The following is a 27,592-nucleotide window of genomic DNA, read 5'->3' as shown; positions in this document are numbered from 1 at the left end:
GGGATGGTGTTGGCAGAAGCATGGGCGATGGCTAGGTATGGGGGTGACCAGGGATGGTGCTGGTGTCAAAGGAGTGGAGGAGACTGAAGAGGGGAGAGCGGCTGAAAAGTTTGGTGGCTAGGGTTTGCTGCTGAAGATTTTTTTAGATAGTGGGCTTGGGTTGTTAGGGTTTGTAAATTGGGTTTGGGTATATTATTATTGGGCTGATCTGGTTTGTAAAATGGACATTTATTTGGGTTATTTGGATTTTATTTTTTGCTTGTTTACTTGGGCCAAAAATTGGCCATTACATATATCAAATTTCAATAGCAAACCAACCAATTGATAATTTAAACATTTAAAACCACTATAACTCCATCTTACCATCTTATTATTCAAACATTTAGATTAAGTTCTTATAATTTATAAAGTTTATAAAGTTTACATTTTAGCCCTTCCTAATAAAAACACACACTAAATACCTATGTACATTCCATTCTAACCAAAAATTTAAAAGTCTTACTCTTTTGGCCTCGGGATGTGATGGGACGAACAGGTCTTGAACCACTTCTAGCTTCCCTTTGATCTAACCTATGCGTTAAAAAAAACATGTTAAGCTAAAATAGCTTAGTAAGTATTGCAAGAATTTAATCAGAAAACTACACATTATAATATAAATATTCATAAATAAATATCCATAAGGGTAATATTATTTGAAGAAATTGCACTTACTAATTATGATTTATTTACATGGCCCAAAGTAGATGAGATGAAATATATGAAACAAAAAAAAGTATGGGACATTGTCAAATTGCTAAAAGGTTCAAAACAAGTTGGATGTAAATGGATACATGACTCAAATGGCAATATTGAACAATATAAAGCTAGCCTTGTTACCAAAGGTTACACCTAGGAGGATTTTATTGATTATAAATGGATGTGAAAACAACTTTTCTAAATAAAGATATTGAGGAACAAGTTTACATGGACCAACTTGAAGGTTTTACAGTTGAAGGAAAATGTCATATGGTGTATAAACTTAAGAAGTCAATATATGGACTTCAACAAGCTTCACAGCAATGATACATCAAGTTTAACGATACCATAAAGTTTTTTGGCTTTCAAGAAAACATTGTTGATCTATGTACATACCAACAGATCAATGGGAGCAAGCTTATTTTCTTAGATAATATTTTGCTTGCTGCAAATGATTGTGGTATACTGCATGAGACAAAAGTTTTCACTTGAATAAATTTGAAATGAAAGATATGGGAATGGCATCCTATGTGATAGGAATTGAAATCTTATGTGATGGATCACAGGGATTGTTAGGATTTTCTAAAAAATAACTATGCCAAAAGAGTTCTGGAGAGATTTAATATGCATGATTATTCACCAGGGATTGATCCTATATATAAAAAGAAATAAATTTAGTTTTATTCAATGCCTAAAAATGATGTAGAAGAGAAAAAGAATAGAATCAATTTGTAATTCCCTGAAAAATATATTTTTGCCTCTGTGAATATCTGACACAAATGTGTATCTACTTCAGTGGTTAAGAGTTTTGGCTGTGTTTGAGAGGTATTGGGTTCAAGTCTCACCTTTGCTAATTTTGTTATTTTTGGAATCAAGCCTTATCACTGATCAGAGGGTTTATATTTAATTGCCTGTAATTTCATATCAGAATGAGCATGCTGGTTCAAGTGGTAAGGGGGTATATATGCGGAGGTCCTGTGTTTGAATCCCTGCGAGAACGTGTGTATTATTTTTCGCTCGATTTTGTGAAAGAGTTTCGGTGGAATTTAAATTCTGAAGTCATTGGGATTGAGATGTAAGTGGAAAGTTAGGGAATGTCATATTATTTTTATTTTATTTTGTTTTCCCCAAATATCCATTTTATTTTTTTCTTTTTGACGTTACTGCTTCCCTATCTCCTCTCATCATTTTTCTTCTTTTTCCTACCCTCTTTTCAGCTTTTCTAAATCGATTCTTTTCATGCAATCCTTGCTGTGTTCATTCGGTAAGTTGTGTTTTGTTAAATCATAAACGATTTAGGCTAAAGGTTGATGAGGGGTTTTGTTTGTGATTCTCGATTTGGTTGGGGCTTCGACAACGATTTAAGTGTTTGGGATCTCTGTTTGGTAGCGATACGTTTTCGCATGTGTTGTGTGTTGTAAGGTTTCGATTGTAATATTTTGATTGTGTTTTCGTTAGTGTTACTAAATTCGGGCTCTAGAATGTCAATTTTTAAGTCTTGCAAGGCTCAAGATAGTTCTCGCATCAAATCGATACCAGGTGTGTACCCTAAACACAGAAAACGAGCTTTCAGCAAAAGCCAAAAAAACTATACTGTCAACGTCACACGGTCGTCCAGTGTGGAAGGTCCTATGCGAGACACAGTCGTGTGATCGACGAAGGCATGGCTGTGTGTAATGACCCAAATTTTTAGGTTATCGGAAAAGTGAATTATCAGGTCTTCGATTCTGAAAATCTAATTCATAAATATTTATTAGAAATATTTAAGAAGATGAGTGAGAGGTTAATTAGACTTTAATTACATAAATTTGGCTTAATTAGGGCTAATTTAGTGAAATGACTAAATTGAATAAAGTGTGAAGGTTTAATTATAAATCATAGAAAAAGTTAAGGGACTAAGTTAGCAAATAAGCCTTATGTGACAAGCGTGTGGTATTTATAATACATTTGTATTATTTTAATTGGTACAAATGTATGTATAAATATGTATTTACTTATTAAATAAGAAATAATAATTATAATTTAAAATATAATAATAATAATGATATAATATAATAGTTATAATAAATAAAAGAAATAAAACATAAAGAAAAAGGACAAAGAAGGGCACGAATGAGTAGGGAAAATTAGGGTTTTAAGATTTCAAGCTTGATTGGTAAGTCAATTTGATCCCTTTTCTTGTAATTTTGATGTCTATGGAATCCTAGGAAGAAATACTATTGAGTTATGTTGAAATTTAGAAAGTTATTGAATTTTTAGTTGTTGATTAAGTTGAATAAATGGAAGAATTAAGTGTTAATTTGATGAAAATTCAAGTTAGACGTGGAAGAAAGATTAATTTGTAAAGAGAGATATAAGTTTTGTCATAGTAGGGACTAAATTGTTTAAATTGAAGAATTGATGTTTTATATTGAATATTAAGAGTTGAAACTTGTTTAAAGAAGGTATTAAATGAAAATATAGGATTTATTTGAAGAGAAGGAATGGTTATGGTGGAAGGACCTATTTGGAAATTAAGTAAAAGTTACATGGAAATAAAAGAATGTGTTATTAAATAACATGCATTGATAATTTTGAATGTTAAATTTTATGTAGCTAACGTAGCACCGGAAACATCATCGAAAAAGGGAAAGGAGAAAGTGAACGAGGATATCGAGTAAACTCGAGAAATTCAGTTTGTATTTCTATAAACTATGCTTAATGATTTAATATAATGTAATTGCTATTTTTAGTAGTTAGAATGTATAATGAATTATATGATAGAAATTATTACTGCTTTTGTATTGAAATGTAATGATTTGTACATCCTATTAACAAGTGTCGGGCTAATGGGATAGAACTGGCATGCCATAGGATTGGAAGTGTTCAGGAATATTCTGACTGTGTGTCGATGAGACACTATATGTGTCGACTACTGTGACTGTTTCAGATTCGTTCCCGAAGAGGTACTTTGTACCTGACTGTGACTGTTACTGCTACTGTTACTGTTACTATTACCCTACGGTGTATTTCGGTTTCGGCCAATGAAATACTGTACATTATCCCCGGTATGTGGGTTCATGTTAATAGGGGTAAATAAAGTACTGAAGACTGAATGTTATCGTTTATATGACTGATTTATGATGTTGAATGACATTGAATGATATGAAATATTTATGAATTTCTTTTCTACATGAAAAAGATGCGAAATGAATTTGAAAGACCAAGTTACTAAAATTATGAAAGTAAAAGTTTAAGTTAGAATCTTTATACAAAGTTTCTTATTTGTTTAAGTATTAGTTTATAGAAATACCACTGAGTGCATACTTAGCATGCGGTTTGTTTCCGTGCACAGGTTAGGTACAAAGTAGATAAAGTCTCAGCATCCAAGCCAACTCTCGAACTCAATACTTGGTGATGTACCTATCTTTGATGAATGGCATGTACGTAGGTTGTTTAATGTTATTTTGGTTATAAGCTATGTTAATGAAAAGTGATAATGGATAGTTAACAGTTGTAAGGAGAATACTATAATGTGTAATCTTTTGAATTGAATACAATGGCACATGGGTGTAACTTTGAATGGTTTAGTTTAAGGCATTATTGAGTATATGTGTTAGATTATGAAATGATAGTTTAGTGAGTATTAAGTGTGTTTAATCATATTTGGATTGGTTGAATGGAGAAATTTTGTAATACTTGTTGTCTACAAATTGCAGGGTTGGTAAACTTTAAAATACAAGGTTCATTTTCAGTCCACATAGTTTGTCACGCGGGCGTGTGACCAAGCCGTGTGAGATACACGGCTTGCACATGGGCGTGTTGTTAGGCCGTGTGTCCCCTGCACCGAAATAGTTAAAACCAAGTTAGTCCATAGGCGTGTGCCTTGGTTGCCACGGCCGTGTCTTAAAGTCAGTTTAGTATACAGGCAGGCTACACAGGCATGAGTCATGGTCGTGTTTAAAAGTCAGTGTTGCACACGAGCTAAGAACACGGGCTTGTCCCAAGCCAAACGGGCGTGTTAAGTTGGCCACACAGGCGTGTGGTACTGTTCAAAGGAGGAAAATTTTGAAATCGAATGAGAAATTTTCTACGCCTACAATTGAGCCCCGATTTTTTTTAATTATGTTTAATAAGTACTGAGGGCCCATTAAAGCTAATTTTAGATGTATAGAATTGCATTTACTCTTATTTAAAGTGCAAATGTACTGAGATGACTGGTAATACTCTGTAACCCTATTCCGGCAATAGGACGGGGTTAGGGGTGTTACATTTAGTGGTATCAGAGCTACTCAAGTTTAGTTGATTTTAGGACTAAATTGAGTTTGAAATTGAGTCTAGAGGTACATGCCATTTTTATGTTAATACTGAGTCGGGATTGGATGCTGATTTATATATATAATGATAAATTGATTCTATTTTATAGTGTGAAAAAGATGTCTGACGAAAGTACCTAGGGTACCGATCAAGAAATGTATAGTAGAGATGAATCATATGATGTAAATGAGTCTGAATCTATAACCCCAAGCGTAAACCTGGTAGGTAATCAACAATCGAGTACTGGAAGGGATAATACAAAAATATTTAGAATGATTGCTGAAGCTCTTCAAAGAGCGTTAGGAAGTATGCCTGCTACTACTTCTACTCCTACTACCTGACGATCACCTATTAAGAAATTGTAAAAGTATGAAGCTACAGAATTTTTGGGATCAAAAGGAACTGATTCAACAATAGCTGAAAATTGGTTAGAGATTACCAAGAGAATTTTGAAGCAATTAGAATGTACACCATAAGAAAGTTTAGTATGTATTGTTTCTCTGTTACAAGAGGAGGCTTACATATAGTGGGAATCAATGATTCAGAATATACCAGAAGAACAGGTAAACTGGGAACTCTTTCAATGATAATTTCAGAAGAAGTATTTGGGAGAAACATATATGGAAGATCGAAACCAAGAGTTTTCAATGTTAAAGCAGAAAGATATGTCTGTAGTGGATTATGAACGAGAATTCTTAAGACTAAGTCGATATGCAACTGAATTTGTACCGACTAAAGCTAACAGATGCAAGCAATTTCTAAGAGGACTGCGAGATGAATTTCAATTACAATTAATGCCTCTACGGATTACAGAGTTTGCAGATTTAGTAGAAAGAGCTAAAATGATTGAGCAAGTACTGGGAAAGAGTAGAAAGACTGAAACTACATATTCAACTGGGAAACGTCCTGGAACTGCTAGTTTAAGCAGCATTCAAACAATTAAAAGAATCTCGAGGCAGTGGAAGATTTAGTACAAGATCAAAAAGAGGAGACAGAAGTTGAAAGAGACAAACCATTGTATCTACTGGTAGTATTAGAAGTTCGGCTCAGAACACTGGAATTCCAGAATATGAGTATTGTGGAAACAGACATAGAGAAGAATGTAGAAAGTTAACTGGGGGTTGTTTTCGATGTGGATCCACCGATCATTTTGTAAAGGATTGTCCGAAGATTGGTAAGGCAGTACCATTGATATCACAAAGATTTGAATCTGCTTCTAGAGGTCGAGGGTTAGGCCGAAGTGGTCTAGTTGCTAGAGGAGGTACTAGAAGAACTAGTGAAAATGCTACCCAGTAATCTAAAGTAAGAACTCCAGCTCGCGCATAAGTTGTAAGAACTCGAGAAGAAGGAGATGCGCATGATGTGGTAACAGGTATATTCTCATTATATTCAGAACCTATTTATGTTTTGATAGATCCAGGATCGTCACATTCCTATGTTAATACAAAACTAGTTGAGATGGGAAATTTAAAACCTAAACTATCTAGAGTAATGATAGTAGTGTTTAGTCCATTGGGGCAAATAATGTTAGTGAATCAGATTTGTTGAAGATGTCCATTAATGATTCAAGATAAAAAAATTTCTACTGATCTGTTGATTATGCCATTTGGCGATTTTGATATTATACTGGGATGGATTGGCTATCAGAACATGGAGTAATTTTGGACTGTAATAACAAGAAATTTAATGTTCAAAATGAAGATAGTAATTGGATTGAAGTAAATGGCATTCGATTAGTGGTTCAGCTCAAATCTTTTTTGCAGTTAAAGCTAGTAAGCTTCTTTGTCAAGGATGTGTAGCTTTCATAGCATATGTTATTAATATCAATTCAGTCGAGAATCAGTGCAGTAAAATCTGAACTGTAAGTGAATTTCCTGATGTGTTCCCTGAAAAATTTCCTGGATTACCTCTTGATCGGGAAGTGGAATTTGTAATTGAAGTATATCCGGGTACAGATCCAGTGTCAATACCTCCTTATCGAATGTCACCTATTGAGTTAAAGGAGTTGAAAGTACAACTGCAAGATTTATTAGATCAAGGTTTTATACGACCTAGTACATCATCATAGGGAGCTCCAATATTATTTGTTAAGAAGAAAGATGGTTCGATGTAGTTATGTATTGATTATCGACAATTGAATAAGGTGACTATCAAGAACAAATACTCGTTACCTCGCATTGATGATTTATTTGATCAATTAAAGGGAGCTTCTATGTTTTCAAAAATTAATTTGAGGTTGGGATATTACCAGTTGAAGGTAAAGGAGAGTGATGTACCAAAGACAGCATTCTGTACATGGTATGGGCACTATGAATTCTTGGTGATGCCATTTGGATTAACAAATGCTCCAGCTACCTTTATGGACCTTATGAATTGGATTTTTCAACCGTACTTGGATCAGTTTGTGGTGGTTTTTATTGATGATATTTTGGTATACTCGAAGTCTGAATCCGAGCATGAACAACGTCTTTGAATGGTTTTGCAAATATTGCGAAAGAAGCAATTGTATAGAAAATTGAACAAGTGTGAGTTTTGGTTATCGGAGGTTATATTTATTGGTCATGTAGTATCAACAGAAGGGATTAGAGTAGATCCAAAGAAAATTGAAGCCATACTTTAGTGGAAAGTTCCCAGTAATGTGTCAGAGGTACGTAGTTTCCTCGGTTTAGCTGGATACTATCGAAGGTTTGTGAATGGATTTTCAAAGATAGCTTTGCCGATGACCAAGTTGTTGCAAAAGAATGTTTCGTTTGTTTGGAATGAACAGTGTCAGAAAAGTTTTGAAAAACTGAAGCAGATGTTAACAGAGGCACCAGTGTTGACTTTGCCAGAATCGGGAAAAGATTTCATTGTGTATAGTGATGCTTCATTGAACGGACTTGGATGTGTATTGATGCAAAATGGAAAGGTAATTACTTATGCTTCATGGAAATTGAAACCACATGAACGTAATTATCTGACACATGACTTAGAATTGGCAACCGTAATATTTGCTTTGAATATTTGAAGACATTATCTATATGGTGAAAAGTGTTATATTTAGACGGATCATAAAAGTCTCAAATATCTTCTATCACAGAAAGAGTTGAATTTGAGACAGCGTCGGTGGATAGAACTTTTAAAGGGCTATGATTATATTATTGACTATCATCCTGGCAAAGCTAATGTGGTAGCTGATGCACTGAGTAGAAAGGCTGCAGTTGAACTGAGAACAATGTTTGACCAGATCAGATCAGCATAGTTGAAAGATGAAAAATTAGTGAAAAAAAGAGAGACGGCACAGAATGGTATAACAAAAAATTTTAGTATTGATGAAAATGATTGTTTGAGATTTCAGAATCGGCTATGCATTCCAACTACTTCAGAAATAAAAGAGTTAATTCTTCAAGAAGCTCATAACGGTCAATTTGCATTACATCCAGGAGGAACAAAAATGTATCGTGATTTACGGGAACTGTATTGGTTGCTGGGTATGAAGAAAGATATAGTGGAATATGTGGCTAAATGTTTATCATGTCAGCAAGTTAAAGCTGAACATCACGTTCCGACCGAATTACTTCAGCCTATTAATATTCCTGAATGGAAATGGGACTGCATCATGATGGACTTTGTAACCGGGTTACCATTATCAACAAGTAAGAAAAATGCTATTTAGGTAATTGTTGATCAGCTCACAAAATCATCTAATTTTATAGCAGTCAGAACGGATTGGTCACTTCAAAAGTTGGCAGAAACTTATATTCGGGAAATTGTGAGATTACATGGTATTCCTGTATCGATAATTTCTGACTTAGATCCACGATTTACATCAAGGTTCTTGAAACAGTTGCATGAATCTCTTAGTAAATGACTTCATTTCAGTACAGCTTTCTATCCACAGACTGATGGACAGTCAGAACAAGTCATTCAGATTTTAGAAGACATGTTTGGAGCTTGTATCATTGATTTTGAATCAAGTTGGGAACGTTATCTACCATTGGCTGAATTTGTATATAATAATAGTTGCCAATCAAGTATTCAGATGGAACCGTATGAAGCTTTGGATGGTCGGAGATGTCGATCACCAGTGTGTTGGACGAAATTGAGTGAAAGAAAAGTGATTGGTCCAGAACTGATTCAAGAAATGGAAAGCACTATTAAAAATATTTGAGAAAGATTGAAAACAAATTTTGATAGGCAAAAATCTTACGCAGATCTGAAACGACGGGACATTGAGTACTCAATTGGAGACAAAGTATTTCTTAAAGTCTCTCCTTGGAAGAAAATTTTGAGATTTGGTCGGAAGGGTAAGTTGAGTCCACGATACATTGGACCGTATGAGATTATAGAAAGAATTGGACTAGAGGCATATCATTTAGCTCTACCTCCTGAATTACAGAAGATTCATAATGTTTTCCATGTTTCTATGTTAAGAAAATATCGATCAAATCCATCTCATGTGATTTCAACTGAAGATATAAAGATTCGACCAGATTTGTCATATGAAGAAGAACCGGTTAAGATTTTGGCACGTGAGATAAAGGAATTACGTAATAAATGAGTTCCCTTCGTAAAAGTGTTGTGAAGAAGTCACAATATTGAGGAAGCAACATGGGAACCGGAAGATACAATGAGATCACAGTACCCTATCTCTTTTCAAGTAAATTTAGAGGACGAAATTTATTAAGTGGGGGAGAAATGTAATGACCCAAATTTTTAGGTTATCGAAAAAGTAAATTTTCGGGTCTTCGATTCTGAAAATCTAATTTGTAAATATTTATTAGAAATATTTACGAAGATGAGTGAGAGGTTAATTGATCATGCGTGATAATGCAACAGGTTTTAAAAATTTATAAATAAATCGTTCTTGAGACTAACTATTATCACTATTAAGGTAAGTTTACCTATCGAACAGTAGTATAGTTTAGCAAGACTGGATTGTCGAACCCAAAGGAACCACGAGTACTAGTATTTACTTCCTTTTTATTATCTAGCCTAAAAATTAAAAGGGTTTGTTTATCTAACTAATTAACTAAACTAAGAAATCACAGAAAAGAAATTTGGGAAAATACTTTTAGAAAATTTGATTGATTAAGACAATACCCAAGGAAAAATCCACCTAGACTTCACTTGTTATTCAACTCTGAATCGGACGATTTATTCATTTGACTTGATCTGTAGAAATCCCTAAGTTATATTATTATCTCTCTCGAGACTAATAATGTCTAACCCAAGGTTGATTAGTTGAAATCTCTTTCTAATTAACGTCCTAGTGTTGCATTAACTCGATCTATGGATCCCCTTATTAGGTTTCACCCTAATCCGGCAAAATCTTATCACCCCATCTCTAGGCGTGCAATCAACTCTGCTTAGTTATGACAAATTTACTCTTAAACAGGGCCTATTCCTCCTCTGAATAAGAGCATTAACTTGAATCAATATCCTGGAATATTAAAACAAGAATTAAGTACACATAATTAAGAACAAGTCAAATATTTATCATACAATTCAGATAATAATAACAAGATCTATCTTAGGTTTCATTCCCCTTAGGTATTTAAGGGATTTAGTTCATATTTATGAAGGAAAACATCTCAAAAGAATAAAGATAACAAAACATAAAAAAAACCCAAAACTCCTGAAAGGACTTAGAGGGAGATCTTCAGTCTTGATGGTGAATCTAGCTTCTGAGATGGATCAATCGGCTTTCCTTGAGTAATTCCTTGCTTCTTACTCTGTGTGTCCTCTTTCCTCCTCCTCTAGGGTGTTTAAATAGGCTTTAGAATGCCTAAAAGCCCTCAAAAGTGGCCTTTTCCGAATAAGACTCAACTTGGGCTTGACAGGGACACGCCCGTCTGACACGCCCGTGTGCGATTACTTCAACCCGTGGTCGAGGCTGTTAAATAGGCACGGGCGTGTGGTCTACCTGTGTAAATCGTGCTTCGATCTTGCCAAATTAAAATAGCTGTATAGTCTACCCGTGTGAAGAGGTTCAAGCCGTGTTAGAGTCTGTTGAACCTACACAGGCGTGTGGTCTACCCGTGTAGGGAACTCTAGGTCGTGCTGATTTCCCACATTGGCCCGTTTTCTCCGTTTTGGGGCCGTTTCTCAGTCCTTTTACTCTCCTACGCTCACCAAAGTGTAAAACATGAAATTAAAGGATTAGGAGCATCGAATTCACCAAATCTAAGGAGAAATCATCCATAAAATATGTTAAGCACGGGATAAAAAAATATTTATAAATTATAGTTTATCATTAATTAGACTTTAATTACGTAAATTTAGCTTAATTAGGGCTAATTTAGTGAAAGGACTAAATTGAATAAAGTGTGAAAGTATAATTATAAATCTAGAAAAAGTTAAGGGACTAAATTAGCAAATAAGCCTTATGTGACAAGTGTGTGGTATGTATGAATACATTTGTATTATTTTAATTGGTACAAATGTATGTATAAATATGTATTTACTTATTAAATAAGAAATAATAATTATAATTTAAAATATAATAATAATGATATAATATAATAGTTATAATAAATAAAAGAAATAAAACATAAAGAAAAAGGAAAAAGAAGGGCACGAATAAGCAGGGAAAGAAAGAAGGAAAAAGGGAAAGAAAAAGAAAAGGGAAAATTAGGGTTTTAAGATTTCAAGCTTGATTGGTAAGTCAATTTGATCCCTTTTCTTGTAATTTTGATGTCTATGGAATCCTAGGAAGAAATACTATTGAGTTATGTTGAAATTTAGAAAGTTATTGGATTTTTAGATGTTGATTAAGTTGAATAAATGGAAGAATTAAGTGTTAATTTGATGGAAATTCAAGTTAGAAGTGGGAGAAGGATTAATTTGTAATGAGAGATATAAGTTTAGTCATAGTAGGGACTAAATTGTTTAAATTGAAGAATTGATGTTTTATATTGAATATTAAGAGTTGAAGCTTGTTTAAAGTAGGTATTAAATGAAAATATAGGATTTATTTGAAGAGAAGGAATGGTTATAGTAGAAGGACCTATTTGGAAATTAAGTAAATGTTACATGGAAATAAAAGAATGTGTTATTAAATAACATGCATTGATAATTTTGAATGTTAAATTTTATGTAGCCAACATAGCACCGAAAACATCATCGAAAAAGGGAAAAGAGAAAGTGAATGAGGATATCGAGTAAACTCGAGAAATTCGGTTTGTATTTCTATAAACTATGCTTAATGATTTAATACAATGTAATTGCTATTTTTAGTAGTTAGACTATATAATGAATGATATGATAGAAATTATTACTACTTTTGTATTGAAATGTAACGATTTGTACACCCTATTAACAAGTGTCGGGCTAGTCGGATATAATTGGCATGCCATAGGATTGGAAGTGTTCAGGAATATTCCTAATGTGTGTCGATGAGACACTATATGTGTCGACTACTGTGACTATTTCAGATTCGTTCCAAAGAGGTACTTTGTACCTGACTGTGACTGTTACTGCTACTGTTACTGTTAGCCTAAGGTGTATTCTGGTTTCAGTCGATGAAACACTGTACATTATCCCCGGTGTGTGGGTTGGATCTATGTATCCGTTCAGGTCCGAGTCATGTTAATAGGGGTAAATAAAGTACTGAAGACTGAATGTTATCGTTTGTATAACTGATTTACGATGTTGAATGACATTGAATGATATGAAATATTTATGAATTTCTTTTCTACATGAAAAAGATACGAAATGAATTTGAAAGACGAAGTTACTAAGATTATGAAAGTAAAAGTTTAAGTTAGAATGTTTATACAAAGTTTATTATTTGTTTAAGTATTAGTTTATAGAAATATCACTGAGTGCATACTCAACGTACGATTTGTTTATGTGCGCAGGTTAGGTGCAAAGTAGATAAAGTCTCAGCATCCGAGCCAACTCCAGAACTCAATACTTGGTGATGTACCTATCTTTGATGAAAGGCATGTACGTAGGTTGTTTAATGTTATTTTGGTTATAAGCTATGTTAATGAAGAGTGATAATGGATAGTTAATAGTTGTAAGGAGAATACTATAATGTGTAATCTTTTGAATTGAAAACAATGGCACATGGGTGCAACTTTGAATGGTTTAGTTTAAGGCATTATTGAGTATATGTGTTAGATTATGAAATGATAGTTTAATGAGTATTAAGTGAGTTTAATCATATTTGGATTGGTTGAATAGAGAAATTTTGCAATACTTGTTGTCTACAAATTGCAGGGTTGGTCAACTTTAAAATACAACGTTCATTTTGAATCCACATGGTTTGTCACACAGGCGTGTGACCAAGCCGTGTGAGACACACAGCTTGCACATGGGCGTGTTGTTAGGTTGTGTGTCCCCTGCACCTGAATAGTTACAACCAAGTTAGTCCACGGGAGTGTGCCTTGGTTGCCAGGCCGTGTCTTAAAGTCAGTTTAGTATACGGGCAGGCTACATGGGCGTGAGTCATGGCCGTGTTTAAAAGTCAGTGTTACATACGAGCTGAGAACACGGGCGTGTTAAGTTGGCCACACGAGCGTGTGGTATTGTTCAAAAGAGGAAAAATTTAAAATCGAATGAGAAATTTTCTAAGCCTACCATCGAGCCCCGGTTTATTTTAATTATGTTTAATAAGTACTGAGGGCCCATGAAAGCTAAATTTAGATGTATAGAATTGCATTTACTCTTATTTAAAGTGCAAATGTACTGAGATGACTGGTAATACTCTATAATCCTGTGCCGGCAAAGGGACGGGGTTAGAGGTGTTACACTGTGCACAAGACACTGTCGTGTGGTAGCTCGAGTGTGGCCGTGTGGGCCTCACAGGCTTGGCTAAGTTGGGTGTGTGGGCCCACGCGGGCATGTGGGCCCAAATTTTTAAAATTTCTCCTAGAGTTGCACGGGTCGTCCCAATCGACTATGAGCCTACCGTAAGGTCGGTAAGGGCTAACTAAACCCTAAAACTATGTTATCTGTTAGCTGTAACATTGTTCTGAGTATGATTATGCATGTCTGATTACTATGCTACTTGCATTTCTAATATCTGTTTATATATAAGCATGGTAAGCATGTTTTAATCTGATAACTCTGTATATGTGCTCTATATCTATTATGTATATGATTGTGGGGTGGGATTTGTATTGATGGAGGAAGTGTTCTGCACGACGATCTATCACCTAATTTTTGGCAGCTTGGTTGCATTATATCTTATATGTGTTATATTGGCACAACGTGGTGTGTAGGCATGGATGGGCGTTATAAACCCCACATGGTGTGATGGGATGGTTAGAGATGGTGTGTAGAGGACGGGGGTAGGATTCTGATTTTTCTGATCTATATATCTGTATCTGAAATGGACATGAGTTCATATCTGTATTTGTATCTGTTTCTGATTATGTATATGATGTTGTATGCTTGCATGCTTAATTCTGTTGGGTTACACACTGAGTTTATATAAACTCACCTCTGTTTGTCTGTCTGTCTGTCTGTCAAGTAATCTACATTTTTAGGCGAATCGGTGCGGCAAGGACTCAACGGTGACCACTTTTCCATAAAATTGTTTAAGTTATCGATTTATGGTTTTATTTAATATTTTAGGTTATATTTTGAGAGTTTGTAATTTCTGGGACTCTTTGGACTATTTGGTTTTAACTTGATTTTGAACTTAATTGCTCAACATGATTTGCATGCTTGATAAAATGTTTTATGGAAATAGACTTTACTCCAAAAAGAGGTTTTCTAAAATATGAAACGGATTTCTAAAACGAATCGGTTTTGTTTAACTTCCGCTATAATAAGTGTTTTGACAAATGAACTGTTAAAATAATGTTTTCTGTAATAAATCTGAAGGAACGAGAGTTTTAATGGTGATTTTTTAATTGAATCAACTTGTTTTCAAAACCTATTCTTTGTGGCACATCTGGATTCGACCATAACGTCTACGCCGAGTTTGAGGTGTTATACAATTCCTTATAATTATGTTGTATGCAGTTTGAATAAAGAATTACATGTTCATGTATAGAAAATCCAATTGGTTGAAACTGATGATCTTTTTTTTCTCATGTGGCATGCCACTTGACAGTAGAATTGTCCATGGGCCAGATCATTCGGCCCAGCCCAAAGGCTTGCTTGAAAAGTTGGAGGGTTTGGGCAAAAATATAGGCCCGAAAAATGGGTTTAGGCAAAAAATTAAGGCTTATTATTATCACTAGTATGGTTATTTTACGCTTTAAAGTAAAAATTTAAAGATTAAAAAATATTCTAAGTCAAATTTTATAATCAGATCGATGGTTGAATCGATCAAGTTACTGGTTGTATAGTTTGATTAAATAAAACATTAAAAATAATCAATTCAATAGATTTTTATCCTATCAATTTGCAGGTAAATTGGTCTAATGTCCTCTTCGAACTGATATTTCAGCCAGTTTGATCCGGTTCAAACAACCATTACTCTAAGTCTCTACACTTCATGCATTTGAAATTTAATCCTCCTACTTTTATTTTCAAGTGTTTAATCCCTCAACTTTTTGGATTTAGAAATCCACTTTTAAATTATTTATAACATAATAATTTAATTGAAAGTTAAATATATTAATTATTTAAACTAATTAATAATATCATAAAAACATAGAGAGCAACTTAAAATTAAAATATAAAGATTAAAGTTCAAATTTAATTTTATCAAAGGGACTAAAATTGAAAATTGTCCATTTTATAAAATGCAAAAGGAAATAAAAACAACATTGTGGGCGTGTGAAGGTAGATCAACCTTTCTTAATACGATAAAGTTGTCATGACTTTAATAAAATTAAAATTGGTGTTGGGATCGACCCAATTAAGCAACAAGTAAAAAAATAGCGGAATAAATTAAGAAATTGAACACACAAATTTAACGTGTTAAAACCCCTCCAAAGAGGATAAAAAATCACGGGCAAAGATAATTTTACTATAATGGCAAAAGAACGAAGAGTACAAAAGATGAAGATAAAAACTAATCCCCGAAAATAAAGAACCCTCAAAACGTAAACACAAAATTCTCTAAATGCGTTATGAGTTGTAATCTCTAATGATTGTAAAAGAGTCTATTTATAAGCTAAATTCATAGGTCAAATAATAATAAAATAATATAAACTAATCAGAGTTTGATTGAAACTAATAAATAGAGTTTAACTGAAAAATTATTTCTCAAATTTGACTGAAATAGGAGTCATACTCAACAATTGGACTATTGAAAATTAATTTAGTTAATTTGATTAAAATATAAAATGTAGAGTTAAAAGTTTAAGAAGTAATACAAGAGAGACTTAAAAGTCTTGGAAGCACATATAAATATTATTTGTATGTGTTACCCTTAATCAAATTCTTCTAACTAGTAGAACTATTTACACAGTCTTAGCACAAGTTTCATATATTATTATTTTGTAAAAAAATAATGAGAATTTATTTTTTAAGAATAAATTTTATTTTTGCGAATAACAATTTCTATTGGTAATAAATTTTATTACTTCCTTATTGATAGTGATTAAATCGTTTCTAATTATATGTTTAGTTCGTATTGCTCAAGTCCATACTCAAAGAAATTTGAGGTACGAAGATAGCGGAGAAGATTGTCCGGTTGAAAGCTAGGAATGATACAAATCTATCTCGCACAAAACACAAGTTAATTTTTAGAGAAAACTAAAAATTTTAAAAGTTCCATTAGAAAAAGCAAATAAACTTTAAAATATTCAACAAAAAAAAGTGAAGACTCCAGTTATTGTTGTCAGTGGTTTAGTGGGAAATCCCGCTATTAATGCTTATCTTATTGATAAATAATTGTTTAATGGGTTTAGTCGCCGAGCAAAGTCAAGGAAAGTATGAGGTTCATTAAGAAAAGAAAATAAAGATCACTTCTTTCAATTTCTTTCTTTGGAAACTCGACTTCTTTAAGCTATTACCAATAATGGAGTTCCAAATATCCTTATTCCAGCTCCTCATCAGCCTCCTCCTGGTTTTGTTTATGGTAATCACAAGTGTAAGGAAATCAAAAGCTAAGAATTTAACTCAAAAGTTGATTCCAGGGCCATGGAAATTACCATTGATAGGAAATCTGCATCAGCTCGCAGCTTCTGGTCTACCCCATCGCACCTTACGTAACTTGGCTACGAAACATGGTAACTTCATGCATCTGCAACTCGGTCAAGTTTCCACCGTGGTGTTTCTTCTCCAAAAATGGCTAAAGAGATTATGAAAACACATGATATCGTTTTTGCTAATAGGCCTTTTTCTCGTTGTGGCCAAGATGACAACTTATGAGTGCACTGATATTGTCTTTGCACCATATGGAACCTATTGGAGAAATCTGTAGAAAATTTGCACATCGGAGCTTCTGAGTGTAGCTCGGGTCACTTCCTTCCGATCCATAAGAGAAGAGGAAGTGTTGAATCTTGTCGAAACCATAAAATCAAATGAAGGTGTTACGAGTTGGGAAGTAAGTAGAGATTTTAAACAGTTAGCTTTAATGAAACGGGGCATATTGGGGGAATTAGTTAAACAATGCGTTTAGATTTTAAAACAGAAATTGCCACGCTGTCTTTCTTGTTATTTCTTTTCCTTAAAAACGTAAGTTGTATGCAGAAGGTGGTTATGAAAATACAGGAAGGAAATTTTAGATTTCTCTCATCTTCTTCATTCTCTTCTCTCGTCTTCTCTAATTTTTTTACTCAAAATTGTCGAATGTAACAAAGGTATCAGAGCTTTTACGATCCCACAATGGCTGGCGACAGTGTGTCCACTCATTTGCAGAAAGAGGTCGGAGGAATGCAACAGGAAATTTTGAAGATCCAGGACGAAATCGTACGTTTGGAGACCAAACTGGAGACCCGGCTATAAAAATTCAAAGAAGAGTTTCGGGGAGACTTGCAGCCCTTACTAGGCCAGTATTTTGGCCCTCCTCCGAAGGGACCTTCACCAAACGGGGCCTTGGATAAAGAAAAAGGGGTTTTAGGAGCTCCTCCGGGTTTTTTGCCTAAGAACTTTGAGTTACCACCTGTTCAAACAGAGTCACTCGCAGCAAATGCGGGTAGTGTGCACTTCCAAAATCATTCATATGGATTGGGAACTCTGGTGAAAGTTAGTAGACTTGAGTGCCTGAAGTTTGATAGCACCGATTTTCATGGGAGGTGGACCAAACTGGAGCAATACTTTGAGGCCGAGGGAATACCAGATTCTAGCAAAGTTCGTATAGTGATACTGAACCTTGAGGGTCGCGCTTTGGAATGGCACAAATTTTATTCGCAGCGAAATATTGGTTTACAACTGTTATCCTGGCCAGCTTACTTGAAGAGCCTCCAAGATCGTTTTGGTTTTAGGTAGTTTGGCAATCCGATGAAGGAGCTAGTAAACCTGAAGCAGCAAGGTACGGTTGAGCAGTATCAAGATATATTTGTAAGTCTACTGAATCAATTGCATCTTCCTGAGTCTTATGCCCTTAGTATTTTCCTCAGTAACTTGAAGGTCAAAATAGGTCACTATTTGGATTTGTTTGAACCCTCTACTTTGATGGAAGCTTTTCAATTAGCCAGGAAAATTGAAGTACTCATTTCTCATTCGGCTAAGGGGGCTGCTACTTCTGGAGTTAGCTCAACTAGAGTTTTCTCTCACTCTCCTGTCACTTCAAGATATTCTTCTTCTCGTACGCGGGCTGTCTCTGTTTCCCAATCTGTTAACAACTCATCCACCAACAAAATGGGGTCTAAAACCATTTCACCAGTGTTGATGGTTGAGAGGAAACAAAAGGGTCTCTGTTTTTGGTGTGGGGCTAAATATCAAGCGGGGCACAAATGTATGAAATCCCAATTGTATCAATACTTGTTGGAACCTCCTTCTGACGGCGAGGTAGAAGATTTTCAAGAGTGTTCCGAGAAATTAGAATAGAGTAGTGCTGAGGATGAGGTCCCCAAATCTCCTATGATTTCGTTACATGCCCTTCGGGTTTACAGGGACATAACGCCATGAGGGTGGCTGCTCGGGTAGGGACATGTTGGGCTATTATCTTAGTTGACTCAGGGAGCACCCACAATTTCATTGACGCCAGATTAGTCAATAGATTATCCTTACCGGTGATGCCCCAAGAACAATTGAAGGTTTTGGTGGCAAATGGCAGTTGTTTATTCACTAGAGGTATGTGCAAGGGTGTATCGTGGGAGGTGTAAAATTACAAGTTTGAGACAGACTTTCTAGTTTTACCATTGAAGGGTTGTAACATTGTGTTGGGGGTACAATGGTTATTGGCCCTAGAGGATATTATATAGAACTTTAGCTCTTTGACCATGCAGTTCAAGATTAAAGGGAAATCATGTGTTATCCAAGGCATTATTCCGGGTTCGTTGGCAGATGGTGATGGGGAGCTGCATCCAAAGTGTTTTGTAACCATGGGACGTTCGTTGGGCCCTTATACAGCAGTGTTGAGTTCACCTGATCAAGTGACAATCTGAACCACGAGAGTCGAGGCTCATAATATTCAACTACAAGAGCTGCTAGTAGAGTTTGATGACATTTTTCAAATTCCGAAGGGTCTACCACCGCATAGAGTACAAGACCACAGGATTCCTTTGCTGGATGAAAGGGCAGTTGTTAAGATACAACCCTATAAGTATCCTACCGTCCAAAAGAATGAAATAGAAAATATCCATGACATGCTTCAAGCTGGAATAATTCGAGACAGCACTAGCTCATTTGCCTCTCCTATAGTAATGGTCAAGAAGAAAGATGGGAGTTGGCGGTTATGTATGGATTATAGGCAGTTAAACCAGAATACGATCAAGGATAAGTTCTCTATTCCTATCATCGAGGAGCTGCTGGATGAGCTAGGGGAAGCGAGAGTGTTTTCTAAGCTTGACTTACGGTCTGAATATCATCAAATCCACATGTGGGAAACCGATGTTCACAAAACCGCATTTAGGACACATGAGGGGCATTATGAATTTCTCGTGATGCCCTTTGGCCTCACTAATTCCCCTTCAAGTTTTCAGGCTCTCATGAACTCCATCTTCAAGCCATTGTTGCGAAAATTTGTGTTAGTCTTCTTTGACGACATACTTGTTTATTCAACATCGTGGTCGAAACATTTGCAGCATTTGCAGTCTGTCCTTCTCATTTTAAAGGAACAACAGCTATATGCTAAAAAGTCTAAATGTTGTTTTCGCTCCACTCAAGTTCAATATTTAGGACATGTACTATACGCAGGAACTGTTTCTATGGATAGTACTAAGATTGACTGCATATCAAGTTGGTCGATTCCTTATTCAATTAAAGAGTTATGCAACTTCCTTGGTCTCTCGGGTTACTACAGGAGATTTATCAGGCATTATGGAGTCATGGCCAGAACATTAACAGCACTCTTGAAAAAAAATGGTTGGGAGTGGTCAGAACAAGCTACTGAGGCTTTCCAAGCGTTGAAGAGAGCTTTGAGTTCAGCACCTGTCTTAGTACTCCCTCACTTTCAGCTGGAGTTCACAGTAGACACAGACGCCAGTGGTTTTGGAGTTGGGGCAGTGTTGCAGTAGCAAGGGAGGCCGGTGGCTTTCTTTAGTAAGGCTCTTGGCGTGCGCCATCAAGCCTTGTCCATTTATGAGGAGGAGATGTTGGCGGTTTTACTGACTGTTCAAAAATGGCATACATATTTGGACGGGCAGCATTTCAAAATTCGAACGGATCATCAAAGTTTGCGGTTTCTGTTCGATCAGGTAGCAGTTACTCCATTCCAGCAACGTTGGGTAGCTAAAATGTTGGGCTACGATTTTGAAGTTTCTTATCGAAAAGGGATCAACAATAGGGTGGCGGATGCTCTATCTCGACAGCCACAGCTGGACCAATGTCAGTACTATCAACTTTCAACTAGCACTGTTATTTCAGGCCTCTTAGCAAGGGTACGGCAGTCATATACAATTGATGACAAGCTACAGCGAGTTATATAAAATATTTAACAGCTTCAATGTTCTGACTAGAAATATACATGGGATGGTCGATTTTTGTTCAAAAGAGGGAAGATTGTTGTGGGAAAAGATTCACTACTGAGGCATGAGTTGTTTCTTCATTTCCATGATATTGCGGCTGGGGGGCACTCCGGTGTGCATGTTACCAGAAAGCGCATTTCCAGTTTACTTTATTGGAAGGGCCTGTCGACCAATGTTAGGAAATGGATCCGTAAATGTGTGGTTTGCCAACGATGTAAAAGCGAGACAGTAGCTTCTCCTGGCCTCCTACAACCATTACCAGTACCGAATAGAGCTTGGTCTATGGTCAGTTTAGATTTTATTGAGGGCTTACCCACCTCAGATAAGAAGAATTCCATTCTTGTGGTGGTGGATCATCTAACCAAGTATGGCCATTTCTTAGCTCTGTCTCATCCGTATACTGCCAAAGATGTGGCTCGAGAGTACTTGAATCATATCTACAAGCTTCATGGCATGCCTAACTCACTCATTTCAGACAGAGACAAAATCTTCGTTAGTAGTTTTTGGCAAGAGTTATTTCGGCGAGCTGGCACTAAACTTCTTTTATCTACAGCCTATCACCCTTAAACGGATGGCCAGACTGAGGTTTTGAATAGATGTCTTGAGAATTATCTACGTTACATGTCGGGTGAAACACCTGCGCATTGGTTTCAATGGCTGCCACTTGCAGAGTGGTGGTACAATTCGTCGTTCCATTCCTCAATTCAGCTCACCCCCTATGAAGCCTTGTATGGTTAGTCTCCACCTGTACATATGCCATACCTTACAGGAGCATCAATAGTGGCTGTAGTGGATCACAGTTTACAAGCTCGAGAAGTTGCGAGGAAGTTATTGCAGTTTTGTCTCACGAAGACTAAAACTCATATGAAGCATTTTACTGATAAGCATAGGTCCGAGAGAGCCTTCCAAGTTGGAGATTTGGTCTATTTGCGGTTACAACCCTATCGACAGCAGACAGTTAGTAAGATTCTCAATCAAAAGTTATCCCCTAAATATTATGGACCCTTTCCGGTGGTCAAGAAAGTAGGAGCGGTGGCATACACTCTCCAGCTTCCTCAAGGGTCTCATATTCATCCAACCTTTCATGTTTCACAGCTGAAGAAACATATTGGTTCAGCACCTAATCAAGCTCAACTTCCACTAGTGGATGATCATGGTGCACTGCAGAAAGAGCCAACGCGAATTGTGGACAGAAGAATTGTTAAGAAGAGGAATCATGCTGTTACAGAAGTGTCAATTGAATGGATAAATTCGTTTCCAGAAGATGCCACGTCGGAGTCGTTAGCCATGCTGGAATCTAAATGTAACACCTCCTACCCGTATCCATTGCCAGAATAGGGTACGAGGCATTACCGGAGTTTACTGAACATTTTCAGATAATTCTGAGTCATTTATTATTCAGATTTTGAAAATAATCATAACGTCTCTCTATTGGGCCCTCGAAGCCCCAAACATACACTAGAAACCAAATGGAATTAAATCGAGATTATAAAAAAAATTCGCAAAATCTTAAATTTTATTTTCATCTAAGTACTTACCATTTCAATGCTTCTTGTAATTAAACATATTACCATTCAATCAATAGCTTGTCCTTTGTCTAAGTGTCAAGCCACATCATTGTTAGTATACTTGCATATATTTCATATAAATTCAACATCGATATACTTATTTTCTCGACATGTCACATTTGAGTTTAATAATTGTCTTTACTTACATAATTTCCTTATATCAACGTATCAAAGATAATCATATATGTACATGTCATGAAACATATTAATTCTATTACCGTTTCTTTATAAGTATATATCAATCGTTTCATTATATCAATATTTCATGTTTCATCATTTCCATATATTTTAAGTATATTTATTCCAGTAAAGTTTATATCAAACTTAACATAAATTATATTCCATGTACTTATTCTTATTTTGTTTATCTATCTTCATAATTATTTCATACAACTATTTTGTACATATATTTCCATATGACCAGTTCTTGTAAATATTTCACACAACCATTTCATGTAACCATTCGTCATCTAATACGTATTACCTGAATATCAATTGTTCAATAGATATCATAGTGTCTCCCATCCATGGTCTTATTTATCTTTGACATGATGCCATAGTGTCTTTCAACTATGGTCTTACTCATTTTCTGTCATGTTGCCATGGTATCTTTCAACCATGGTCTTATTCTTTTCATGTCACGTTGCCACGGTATCTTTCAACCATGGTCTTATTCATTTCCCGTCATGTTGCCATGGTATCTTTCAACCATGGTCTTATTCGTTTCATATCACGTTGCCATGGTATCTTTCAACCATGGTCTTACACATTTCATATCAGAGAGCACACTCCCGCGAACCTCATCCTTACAGTGGGATTACCAGTCCAGGCTAAATCCCCTGTAATATAAACTCATAGAGTATTGTCGGGATTACCAGTCCAGGCTAAATCCCCTGCAACGACAATTACTCTAATGAGCTTGGATCTGAATTACCAGTCCAGGCTAAATTCAGACCCTAATTCGGATTACCCGTCTGGGCTAAATCCATTTTCCACATATTCTTCGGGACGGCTATATCAGGATAGGATCACCCGTCCGGGCTAGATCCTTTTTACCTTCAATTCCTTTTCAGAGATCCATCGAATTTTCCTTTCATTCAACCGGGATTTCTTCCCATCAAATATGTCAATGTTTCATAAATTTCATATAATGAACATTCAAATCATATTCATATCAAAAACATGCATTTCAAGCATTTAAGAATATAATTCAAGTTACACGAACTTACCTCATTGCTTGTTTGTGTTTATAATTTCATTAATCCGATATCTTTTCTTTTCCACGATCAAGTCTCATATTTAAGTCATCTGGATCTTTATAAATAAATTTCATCATCATTTTCATTCATTTCATATTCTAATGCATTTAATTAATGCTCTAGGAAAAGTTACCATTTTGCCCCTAAACTTTTAATTAATGACGATTTCATCCTTAGGGGCAGGAAAATAAAATTCTTGCAATTTAATCCTTATTTCCAGCTATTATTCTCATACATATTGATAACAATCCATGAAGTCTATAAAATATCAGAATCTTTCCATAATTTCAACACTTTTCAATTTAATCCCTAAAACATGTTTTCCCCTATCTTGAACTAAATTAATAATTTTATTCAATTTTTTAATTTAAATAATAAAATTAATCCATTTCATGCAATTTGGTCATTTTTTGACATTTTTACAAAATTACCCATAAAGTTTTACTTTTATTCAATTTAGTCCTTAAGCCTAAAACATGCAAATTAGTCATGCTTGTTGAATATTCATATATATTTTCCTCCTCCTCCTCTCCATTCCACATCCTTAAATTTATATAATATGCTTATAAGTAACATTATCAATAATTTCACTATTTACTTATATGTATATTCAAAGCTGTCCATTTGAGTCATAGTCACTAAATTATTTATTTCTTGAGTTACAGAAGTAAAAATTAAGATCTGTAAATTTTATCTGAAACTAGACTCACATATATTCTTACCATAAAATTTTTATAATTTTTGGTTTATCCAATTAGTACAGTTTATTCATTAAAGTCACCCCTGTTCTGTTGTCTGACAGTTCTGACCCTTCTTCACTAAAAATTAATTATCTCCTTGTACAGAATTAAAATGATGTTCTAGTTTGTTTCTAATAAAATTAGACTCATTCAGGATTCTATACATATAAATTTAAGCCCCTAATTATTTTTTTTTATGATTTTTCAAAGTCTGAACAGGGGAACCCGAATTCATTCTGACCTTGTCTCACAAAATTCATTATATCTCAAAATTTACAAATCCATTGCTTACACTGTTTCTTCTATGAGAACCTAGACTCAATAAGCTTTAATCCCATATTTTTTTAATCTTCTAATTCAATTTCTACAATTTATGGTGATTTTTCAAAGTTAAAATACTGCTGCTGTCTAGAACTGTTTTAGTGCAAGATATTAATTACCATGTTAATAACACCCTTATTTTCTTTCTTTACACTATTTCTCTTCACTTTCTCTTATTTTCTCTTCATTAACATATCAAGAACATAGGACCATATGTAAGGAAACTCTACATTAACATCAATCCCAAGCTTTTTCAATAATATCAAACTTAAAAATATATTGAAATCATGATGTTCTTACCTTATTCTATTGATTCCAACCTTCATCTTGATTTTCTCTCTCCATCAGCCTCCATTTCTTGAATCCAACTTGATATTTTAACTTCCCGTAGCCTCTTTAACATTTTTCTCTCTTGGTAGCTAAGGAAATTCTTTTGATTTTTGGGTGAAAATAGTGAATTTTTGGTAGAAGGACCAAATTGTAAAGAAAAGAAAGTTTCTTTCTTCCTTTTCTCTTCATACGTTGGGTACATGGGAAAAAGATTATGATTCTTCATCTTTATTTCCTTATATATACTAAATAAAATAATAATAAAATAATAAAAATATCATTTAAAAATTAAATTAACATATTAATAAACTATTATTTATTTAATCTAAAATATCTCCAACATCATCATTGCTTTCTAGATTTCTCTCTCTTCCAATTGACCATTTTGCCCTTTATTATCTTTTAAAATTCCATCCTTGAGTCATCATTTAATTTGATAAAATTGTAATTTAGTCCCTCATAGTTCTTCACCTATTCAATTTGGTCCTAATTCATCCATTTTCCTTAGTTTCTAGATCATTCCACTCTTAAAATATTTACACTATTGGTCCTTCAACTTTTTCATATTTACACTTTAACCCCTCAAATTTTGAGTATTTACTGTTGTGCAACAAAACTTTTCTCACTTTTATAATTTAGTCCTTTCTTGAATTAATATATCATAATATACTTCTCAATTTTGACATAACTCAAAATTTCTCTTTTTGTCACTTTATTTCCTTATTTTACTATATCAAAGATAATATCTTACTATAAAAGTTTTCGGGGTATTACACTAAATTTCCTCGTTTTCATCCTTGAGGACAAGGATTTTATTTTAGGAGGGAGATTGTTACGGGCTGGGAAGTAAGTAGAGATTTTAAACAGTTAGCTTTAATGAAACGGGGCGTATTGGGGAATTAGTTAAACGATGTGTTTAGATTTTAAAACAGAAATTGCCATGCTGTCTTTCTTGTTATTTCTTTTCCTTAAAAATGTAAGTTGTATGCAGAAGGTGGTTATGAAAATACAGGAAGGAAATTTTAGATTTCTCTTATCTTCTTCATTCTCTTCTCTCGTCTTCTCTAATTTCTTTACTCAGAATTGTCGAAGAAGGGTTGGCTGTGAATCTGACCGAGAAAGTTTTTTCAATGAGTTATGCAATAACAGCGAGGGCAGCCTTTGGCAAGAAATGCAAAGATCAAGAAGCTTTCATATCAGTTGTTACTGAGGAAACCAAGGTGAAGTCGGGTTTCTTTGCTTCCAAATTTTTTCCTTCACTTAAATTCTTGGATGTTGTTTCTGGTCTAAAGCATAGAGTTGAAAAGATTCATGGAGAAACTGACAGGATAGTTGGGAACATTCTTAATGATCACAAAGAAAGTAGAGCAAAAGGCAGAAGTGAAGATGAAGACAAGGAAGATTTGGTTGATCTCCTTTTAAGGCTTCAGGAGGATGGCGAATTTCCCTTAATTGACAACAACATCAAAGCTATCCTCTTAGTAAGTCGATTTCCTTTCACTACATTGACTTGGAATTTGGTAGTTGTTCACAAATGTTAATAGCCATAATGTTATTTATTACTTTGGTTTAGGACGTTTTCAGTGCCGAAAGTGAGACATCAGCAACAACCATAGAATGGGCAATGTTGGAAATGATTAAAAAACCAAAAGTTATGACAAAAGCACAAGTAGAGGTAAGGCAGGTGTTTGAAGGCAAAGGAAATGTGGATGAAACAGGCGTTCATCAACTTAAATATCTCAAGTGTGTTATAAAAGAAACCTTAAGACTGTACCCTATTATACCTTTATTGATTCCACGAGAAAGTAGCAAGAACTGTGTGGTTAATGGATTTGAAATACCTGCAAAGACCAGAGTCATTGTGAATGCATGGGCAATCGGGAGAGATCCGAATTATTGGGTTGAGCCTGAAATGTTCGAGCCTGAAAGGTTTGTAAACAGTTCAGTACATTTCATGGGGACAAATTTTGAGTTCATCCCATTTGGGGCAGGAAGGAGGAAATGTCCAGGCATATTATTCGCACTGCCAAATGTAAAGCTGCCACTTGCCCAACTGTTGTTCCATTTTGATTGGAAATTTTCGTGGGGAATGAAGCAAGAAGATATGGACATGACTGAGAAGTTCGGCGTGTCTATGAAGAGGGAAAATGATCTTGTCCTAGTTCCTGGTCCTTACCATGCTTCCATTACAATTGCCTAGAAGCACACCTTTATCCTGCATTATTATATGAGCTTGCAATATGTATTTGTATATTTGTGTGGTGCTTGCAACTCTTTTTATGTATCATGTGTATATATTTTTCTCTAAGAGCTAGATGTGATTTGGGAGTTTATTTCTGCATCGTTGAACAATTTGATTATTTCAATGTTATTGATTTTCA

General features: G+C 34.9%; 1 protein-coding gene across 1 annotated transcript; it reads left to right on the top strand.

The window, feature by feature from the left end:
• Positions 1 to 17,197: 17,197 nt before the first annotated feature.
• On the top strand, positions 17,198 to 27,592 carry LOC121227973 (cytochrome P450 71D10). Its single transcript, XM_041110969.1, has 3 exons — positions 17,198 to 17,450; positions 26,307 to 26,692; positions 26,785 to 27,592. Exons 2-3 carry the CDS (start codon positions 26,342 to 26,344, stop codon positions 27,409 to 27,411), a joined length of 978 nt encoding a protein of 325 aa, XP_040966903.1. The 5' UTR covers positions 17,198 to 17,450; positions 26,307 to 26,341; the 3' UTR covers positions 27,412 to 27,592.

The sequence above is a fragment of the Gossypium hirsutum genome, chromosome A04 (genome assembly GCF_007990345.1).
Source record: "Gossypium hirsutum isolate 1008001.06 chromosome A04, Gossypium_hirsutum_v2.1, whole genome shotgun sequence".
Lineage (NCBI taxonomy): Eukaryota > Viridiplantae > Streptophyta > Magnoliopsida > Malvales > Malvaceae > Gossypium > Gossypium hirsutum.
This window is presented reverse-complemented; position numbering and strand designations above follow the sequence as displayed.